Below are 9373 nucleotides of genomic sequence, written 5' to 3'. Positions count from 1 at the left end.
TGTGGAATGGCCAGCCTCAAAAAGTCATATATCTACATACGTGTAGGTTGTTGTTTTTTTTAGATCTATCTATTAAGAGGGAGCACTACAGTAACCTCTCTGTCATATGCCAGAATACAAAAAGATTGTGTGTTGTATGTGGTATAACTCTTTATTGGGTATTGGCAGGTACCAAAGCCTGAGCCTGACTCCCACAGACCTTGCATAGGATCAGAGTCCACAAATGTTCTGAACAGTAAACTCTTTATGGCTGCAAAGGTAAATGTCATGACTAAGTTATAGCAGACACAAGGACATTACGTCCAGTGTGTACACCCAGTGTAAATTAGAATCTAACACCATTCCCACAGCCAAAGCCTAACGTTTTGGCTACAGGAGTATCTTTTTACTTACAATTTCCATGTAAATGCCTGGTCACATATAAGGGGAATATATATACTTTTTTGCACCCTATTCATTTAGAAAACATTTTTAAAGACAAAGTGTAGATATAATATTCTTATTCTATTTCAAATATTTCTGCAGGTCAGGTTGGTATAGAGGGTCTAAATGTTTTGGCTTATGTATCACTCTCTTTTTTTTTTTTTTCTTTTCACTTGTCAGTGAGTTAGAGAGTTTTCTCATAATATTGGCATGTTGCCTAATTATGAGATTATTTAACTTCTTTTGTGTTTTCCTGCATTTTCCTTTGTATATTTCTTTGAGATTTAAGACAGTTTTAATAATAATAATAATAAGAAGAAGAAGAAGAAGAATCTAACACCATATTTAGAAAATTATACCTAAGCTTGGGTGACATTCTGTATCAGGATTCCCAAATTGTTTGGATGGGTGGACCCCTTTTCAACCTCCAAGAGTAAAGGGGACCCAAGTTCCCATCCAATTTAGTTACTACTAGTCTCTTCCCCATCCCCAGCCTCTCCCCACCAGTCTCTCTCTCGCTTCACTCAGCCCTTATCCACCAACATCTCTCTCATCCAGTCCCTTCCCATAAGTTCCTCATAGCCCAGCTCCACCATCTCAAGCTCTCTCATTTCAGTTTCTCCCCATAAGTCTTTTGCCCCCCATCTTGCCTCTTCTTACCAGTCTCTCTCTCTCTCCCCCCCTTCATCTAGCTCCTCTCCATAAGTCTCTGTCCTTCAGCCCAGCAGCACTAGTCTCTATCTCCTAAAGCTCCTTTCTACCAATTTCTCTAACCTCTCCCCAACAGTGTCTCCTCTGCCTTCTCAACCCCAGCCCACCATACAGATCTGTCCCCATCCCCAAAGTCTCTCTCTCTCCTCCCAGATGCTCCCTTATCAGTTTCTCCCTCACCATTCCAAACCCATTCCCATTAGTTACCCTTTGTTTCGCAACCTCCTCAGTTCATCCCCACCAATTTCTCTGTCTATATTCTACATCTTCTTGCCCTCCCTCACACCTCCCTCTTTCTCTCCTCAGCTCATAAATGTAGTAATTGCTGATCTCCCAACACAAAGAGGAAATACATTGCTCCTGCTTCATGCCTATGTGGATCTTCTGCTGATAATCTCCCATGTTCTGCAGGTTCTTGTTGATTTCATAAAGTGAAACTGTTGTTGTTTCCTATCCTATAGATCCCCTGTGATGTCCTTCTGGACCACAAAGTAGGAACCGCTGTCCTATAATATGAGTTTCAGAGTCACACATGCTGGAGGTGGCACTCTGGAGTCTTTATAGAAGTACTGCGGTGGGATCCATATTTACAGCAGACATGCTGGAGGTGTTCTCTGGAGTCATTACACAAGCACTGCAGTGGGATCCACATTCACACATGGTAGAGGTGGTGTTCTGGAGTCATTACAGAAATACTGTAATACTCACCTAGTCTGTGCATGGGAGGAAGAGAGAAATAGAAGGAAACAGGAACCATATATAACATAGTAACATAGTAGATGACGGCAGAAAAAGACCTGCACGGTCCATCCAGTCTGCCCAACAAGACAAACATATGTGTAAACCTTACCTTGATTTGTACCTGCCTTATTCAGGGCACAGACCGTACAAGTCTGCGCAGCAGTACTTCCCGCCTCCCAACCACCAGTCCCGCCTCCCATCTCTGGCTCTACTAGAGGCCAAATATAATGTGACCTTGAGGAAGATAAGCAACCCTATAAATATTTAGCTTAATTCAGATTTTGGAAAGGAGTGTCACAGAAGAGGTACTGGAGATGAGTTGAAGTCATGATATTAGTACTGGCAGGGGTGAGCTCTAAACATGCTACTCGGGGAACATCTGCATTGTTTTGAAATCACCTGGGGCTTTGTTGTAATGCAATCGATCTGAAATCAGCCCTGTTTGAAGTAATAGTCTCAAGTACAAAGACTTTATTCTGTAGCAGTGATTCAATGTTACTTTATAACATGAGCAGCAGCATGGAAATGATATTAACCAAATCCAATTTCAGTAAGGTAATGGATTTTCATATCAACTAATACTCAGCAAAAACCAGATGCAGATCACAAAATGCAGATTAGCAGAGAATCAGATACACAAGCACATGTTAAAACACTGTCATTAAGACAGTTCTCCAGGTTAATGTCACATCTGTAGCTCTGGTTTACTTTAGACCAATGGAGACATCTGCAGATATAGCACAACCCTGTCATTATGGACACAGCCATGGAAAGTGTGTCCTGTTCATTACAATCTCCTGTACAATTTAGCGATAGCTCCTCTAGCAAGTCTGTTCAGGATGGTGAAGCTCCTTCTCATTTTAACTCTTCTAGAACAAGCCCAGTAAACTCCTGTCACTACCACGGAAACATTGACGGAACTAGATATGATTTGGTCTCATTCTTTCATTATTGTCTTGTGTGGTGCATTCACATTTTTCAGATCACAGTGAATGCATCAATCTTGTCTATAGCTGAAGACAAGCTGAATATGTTCTCAGCTATACTATTGGTAGATAACTGACACTTTGATTTGCTAAAACTTCCCACTCCCTTCCATCTTTTTGCCTGTGGGGGAAAAACATTGCGAATCAAGTTTGAAGAGGACAGACAATTGTGTGTGGTATCACCTGTTGTAACTAAAGATGAATATTTGATCTTGGTTCTACACTCAGGTTCTTGATCCAAGATAACAACTCAAAAATCATTTTCATTTATTTCTTTTCCAATCCATCTACTGTGACACCACTGATCACATAACATCTTCTAGAAAAGAATTAGACGTCTAATATAATCCTAAATTTGGAGAATCTTAGTTTTCAGCTTTAGGTCTGGCATAAGACAACCTCACTTGTCCAGTGATACCCAAAGAAAGATTTGCATGTACCTAGGATCACTGTAAAATATGTCACTGTCAGTCAGAACCATATGGGCCAGAAGTAATGTCCACTATGGAGGGTAGTTTTATAATGGGTAGGTACGTGTGTATGTTGTGCCTGTTTATAAAGACCAGAGAGAAGTGGTAAATATCAAAGAAGGTCAATGAAGAAACACTTCAAAAGCTACAAACAATATCCCCACACCACAGGATTGTATGTTTATTTTGATTTTGATTGATCGCCAAATCTTAGCAATTTACACAATTATAAAAAAAAAGCAAGAACGGAACACCACTTAAAATAGGATAGGACACATTCGAACGGAACACTACAAACATACTACATTATTCAAAAAGTTATGCTAATATCTGTATCATTAAAGAGACCAGTAGCAATATATAGGAAATTAGCCACAGACTTGTCTTTAAAGAGATGTATCTTTGTTTAAATTTGAAATTAATAAAGAGATTTAAATATAAAAAGAGAAGCCCTTCTTACACAGAGATAACCAGAAGACATGTCTTCCCTCATGCCATCAGGTTTCAAATCACTGCATCAGGGACATAACTCCTGAAATACCAATCCCAAAACAGCCTTAAAAGTAACTGTAGACGGAGCTTCCAAGTTTCTAAGTTTATTTGATATATTGCCATCCAGCCCTATGGAAGCTGTCACGGCGGTTTACAATCTAATATAGTGAAAAAAAGGAAGAGATAAAAAGACAAAAATGAAATATAAACAAAAGGATATGACACAGTAAGGGTAGAACTACAATCGTGATAGTAAAGGGAGGTGGAGTAAAACAGTATTTCAAATAATCTTCAGTAATGGACTGATGATGACTATCAGTATTGGTGTCTTTAATGATACCAAAGACCCAAAGCTACTGGTGGTCCACCTACTTGAAAACAGTGAACGTTTGTAGTATGTTATGAAGACAACAGATGCCCATATGCGCCTTTAGAAAGCTGCTTCCCCAAAAGCTCCTGCTTTAGTTACACTACTCTCAAGCATAATGCTTCTGTCTAAACCTGCATGGATACACAAGTCTTTTCTTTTTCAAACATGGAGCCATCGGTGTTTTGGTATCGGCACAGTAATTTAATTCTGGCATTTATAATCTGCTTAACCATCAAGTTAAGCAGGAGTACAAGGAGGAGTACAATCATACATTATAAGCAGGTACTGTCTCTGCCCATAGAGGGATCACAATCTCAGTTTTTGTACCAGAGGCAATGGAGGGTTAAGTAACTTGCCCAAGGTCACAAGGAGCTGCAGTGCAAATCAGGATACTGGGATCAAAGCCTACTGTACTAACCATTAGGCCACTCCTCCACATGTATTTTCTAAAACATATATTGTGCAACTCCACCCATGCTTCACCCCTCCCCCGTGAATTTCTGAAGCCACAATTCTGTTGTAGGCACAAAATTATCCCCCCAATTCTATAAAAGGTGCTGAAAATTAGGCTGGCAGTTGGGTGCGCAGTTATAGAATAGGGCCAGTTAACGTGTGTAACATAATTAAGTAATTGGCACTAAACTGGCAAGTAACTGGTAATAACAAGTACTAATTGGCACTAATTTGCTGCGGCACAAAGGGTGTGGGAGGGGCACTGGCGTGTCAGGGGCAGCATTTACGCACCCACTGCTGCTTTTAAGTGCCAGTGTTTATGCCAGCCATAGACATGGTATAAGGGTCATGCCTAAGGTTTGATGGATAACTGCGGACTTACACTAGGATTCTAGAAAAGATTTGGCGCACAGCTCTGCCATTATGGAATACTAGCATAGCGCCCAGTTTTTTGGCTCCTAACCTTTAGTGGGTAATTTTATGAGGGGCCTGTACTGTAAGCAATAAAGTATGTGCCCACTTTGATGGTATCTTAGTGATTAATACTGACTGGTGCGTACATACACGCTTTGAAATGATGGCACATATTCCGCTGGTGGCATGCACAGAGAGCGAGTTTAGGTAAAGCATGCAAGTATGCGCAGAGATTCTAAAATAATTTACCTGTGTACTTGGAGCAGACATTTATGGGCTGCTACTTGCACTAGTATAGATAGATAGATAGACAGACAGACAGACAGACAGACAGATAGATAGATAGAAAGATATTAGACTATTGCAACTTGCTTCTCACAGGTCTCCCACTTAACCATCTCTCTCCTCTTCAATCTGTCCAAACTTCTGCTGCACCACTTATATACCGCCAGTGTCGCTATGCTTATATTAGCCCTCTCCTCAAGTCTCTTCATTGGCTTCCTATCCATTTCCAGATACAGTTCAAGCTCCTCTTACTGACTTACAAGTGCATTCACGCTGCAGCTCCTCTCCACTCTTATCTCTTCCTACACTCCTCCCTGGGATCTCCATTCACTGGGTAAATCTCTCTTATCTGCACCCTTCTCCTCCACCGCTAACTCCAGCCGCTGTTCCTTTTATCTTGTTGCACCATATACCTGGAATAGACTTCCTGAGAAGATACGTCAAGCTCCATCTCTGGCCGACTTCAAATCTAGCCCACATTTTTTATGCTGCTTTTAACTCCTAACCCTTACTCACTTGTTCAGTACCCATGTTTTATCATTCCCACCTTAGTAATTCCCTTATCTTTTATTTGTCCTGTTTGTCTATCCTAATTAGATTGTAAGAGGTACCTTAGAGGCTCTTTGACTAGGAACCCGCTCACAAAATTACCTCCTATAAGTGGAGGGTGCTGTCTTAAATGGGGAATCAAGTGAATTCACACATCATACAGTAAGACAACAGATGAAAGACAGGCATAAAGAGACGTGAATCAGGTAACTTTGTCCAGGTAAGTAGTGCAGTATGCTCCATTCAGAAAAGTACAAAGTCGACTTCTGACCCACTGTCGTTCACGGCTTCTGCAACTGCATCGTTGTGAAGAAAACAAGATGACAGGAGCTTGCATCAGACCCAGAAATGAAGTATCTGAGAGTTTGGTACCTTAGCTTTCAAAATCACAGTGTAGCATTGTCAGACCAATCCAAAAGCAGGTAAGGGGAGTCCAGCAGCCAGATCAGTGGGAGGAGATTTGCAGAGTATTGCGAGATGTTTGAGGTGGGATTGAGGGAGGAGGCTGACTGGAGGCCCAGAGCACTTTGTTCTACATAGATTGGGTAGGTGGTGGGTTGGAGGGAGTCTAGGCTTGATAGAATATTTTTAAAACATGACAGACAGAAGGGGGATGAAAAGAGGGCCCTCAGTCCTGCACCATTTTTTTAAATGTCAGGTAGGAGTTGGGGATTAGAAGGAAGGTCCCTGGGTCCAACACAATTTTTCTTTTTAACATAAGGAAAACCAACCAACGTACATGAAACAAATGGGACAGAGCTTAAAATGACACAAATGAAACGACAGAAACACAATGATATAGCAACGTAGTGACAAGAAACTGCAATTTTTTCCATGCACATCCTTACTGTGGATGTCAAACAACATTTCTTGCTGCTCCTGTGGGATGACTGTTGGGGGCAGCTGAGGCTGTCCTTTGGATTCAGAAGCATAGCAGCTTGTGTGTGCTCTTTGCTTCGCTTGGGGCCAGAGGTGGACAAGCAGGAGAACAAATAGTTGGCTGCTTTGAACATGGTGCTGTTCAGAGTTTTTCTACACTTCCTCCTCAACAAATAGTAAACGAGTGGGTTGAGGCAGCTGCTGCTGTGAGCCAGACAGGTGGTGGCTGGGAAGATGTAGGTATGGAAATAATTATAGGCTGAGCTATAAGGCACAACGTCAAACTTCATCAACACACCCCAGAAAGTGGCTGCGTGATTAGGGAGCCAACAGATGAAAAATACCAAGACCAGGAGCAGGATGGAATTGGTGATTTCTCGTCGTGTCCTCAGATGGTTGACTTTCAGGTAGTGTTGGTTAAGGAACTGACATAGCATCAGGTACGAGGAGGTGATAATCACTACTGGTAAGATGAAGGCTACAATGATTTTGTGCAGGTGGTAGACACCGAGCCATCTGAGATCTGGAAACTTAAGCAGACACAGTTTCTCCCCATGCACATCCTTAGCCACAGCAAAGATTGCTGTGGGAGTAGTAGCGGACACTGCAACAACCCAAAGACCCAAGGTGATCCACTTGGCAGTGCGAGCAGAAAGACGGAACCTAGGACTTACAGCTGAGGCCACTGACCAATACCTAGTTATACTCATGGCTACCAGTAAGAAAACATTGGTATAGATGTTGACCATAGTCATAGTCAAGACAATCTTGCACATGGTGTTGCCAAAGGGCCAGCTGAAGTCCAATAAGGTTTCCACAGCCCAGAAGGGCAAGGTGAGAGCGAATTGGAAATCAGTGAGAGCCAGGTAGAAGACAAAAACATCGATAGGAGGACTGCGACCTTTCCTTGACCTGATCAAGTACATGACTAATCCATTCCCCAGGAGCCCAACCATGCACACCAAGGAGTAGCATATGGAGATGCATATGCGCAGGCTCAATAAATTGTTCATGGGGATAGATGCAGCATCATCTGTGCTGTTGTCTGCAGAACCAGATACAGAGTTATTACTAGGCTCAGCCAGATGGGAAACATTGGTATGCATGATAGGTTGCTGAAGGCACAAGTGTAGCTGCAAAGTTGTTATCAAAAGTTATCTGATGGTTGGTTTCAGTCTTTAGGGTAGACAGATGTTGCCATCATACGCCATAGTTAGGAATGGTTGAAGTATCTCAGGATGTGAGCTCAAAGCATACATTCTGTGCACTGGGGTCTTCAGGAAAAAAGCCACAATAATTAAACAGCAGGCAGGTGCTTGCAGTAAAGAATGAAAGAGTTCTTTGAAACCTGGCCGTCTAGCTTCTGGAGTCCAGGACTGCTGACTTGATTCCCCTGCTGTACTTACAAAGCTGGAGGGTCTAAGGGAAGACTTGTGTTCCCTGCACAGGGCTGGGTGCACTGCTGAGAGCTGGTATCCAGGACAGCTGCCTTTATATTACAAGAGACTTCCTCTGTACACAGAGTTAACCATTTCAGCAGGCAGCTCTTTTCCTGTACCTCCCTCCCTCTCTGTTTCTATGTACCTCCCTTACTTTTTCATCTTCTCTCTCTCTTTCTCTGTATATATTTCTCTTCTCTTTCTCTCTCTCACCCTTTCTATTCTCTTCTCTGTCTGTTGCTCTCTTTCTCATCCTTTCTTTCTTTCCTCCCTCCCTCCCTTTTCCCTCTCTCTCTGCTTACCTCTTTCTCTCACTCCCTCCTCAACTCTCTCTTTTAGTTACCTCTCTTTGTGGATCTCTTTCTTCATACTTGGGATAGTTTCTTTTACTGAGGAACTGCGGCATCTGGTCTCATACAAGTTTTAGCCTCTGGGGCATTACCCTGTCTGCATCGCTGGACTTTTTCAAGAAGTGATGGGGGAAGGATATTGAAACACTTTTTGGGAGTGACGGTCCACACAAATCAACCTATGGCCCCCACCCCTAAGTTCTTCAGTTACTGATGTGTTGGGAAAAATACTGGTGGTGCCAAGACCCCACCCCATTGCCCAAATTGGATTACTGCAACCTTATCTACTTGGGTGCACCTAAACAAGTTTTCCGGTGTATGCAAACAATTCAGAACATTAAAATAAGACTGATTTTCTCTTTACCAAAGCAGTAGAAAATCTCTTTATACCTTACTGAATTGCACTGGTTGCCTGTTGAGGTGATGATTAAGTTAATTTTTTTTCTGCTTTTTATACAAAATTCTGAATGGTGAATGTCCAAGCTATTTAATAGATCACATAGATTTTATCTCTAAAACTAGAGACAGAAGAACTACCATAATAAATACCATAAGAATTGCCCATAGTCCTGAGAACAATCAACGAAACAACTATCTTTCGCAGATCCCTGAAAACATATCTCTTCAACAAGGCATACAATGAGAACTAACAGCCACACTAATCCACCCGACAACCCACTCAGTCAAGATAGCTCACCTACTATAACTACCTTAATCACCCCTTTCCTTCTTCCTTCTACCCTTACTTAATCTCGGCACAATATCAAATATATCTGTCACCCTGCAATGACTTTGTCAACAAAACTATGTA

At 42.0% G+C, this 9373-nt stretch overlaps 1 protein-coding gene across 1 annotated transcript; it reads right to left on the bottom strand.

Annotated features, from left to right (window-relative positions):
- Window positions 1-6541: 6541 nt before the first annotated feature.
- On the bottom strand, window positions 6542-7879 carry RXFP4 (relaxin family peptide/INSL5 receptor 4). The gene has a single exon (XM_030186882.1). It carries the CDS (start codon window positions 7877-7879, stop codon window positions 6542-6544), a length of 1338 nt encoding a protein of 445 aa, XP_030042742.1.
- Window positions 7880-9373: the final 1494 nt, after the last annotated feature.

The sequence above is a fragment of the Microcaecilia unicolor genome, chromosome 14, assembly GCF_901765095.1.
Source record: "Microcaecilia unicolor chromosome 14, aMicUni1.1, whole genome shotgun sequence".
NCBI classification, from domain to species: Eukaryota; Metazoa; Chordata; class Amphibia; order Gymnophiona; family Siphonopidae; genus Microcaecilia; species Microcaecilia unicolor.
The sequence above is the reverse complement of the archived record's forward strand: the minus strand, read 5'-3'. Positions and strand labels throughout refer to the sequence as shown.

Coding starts and splice junctions, on each gene's coding strand:
- RXFP4 (XM_030186882.1), bottom strand. CDS start 7,879: ATGCATACCAATGTTTCCCATCTGGCTGAGCCTAGTAATAACTCTGTA.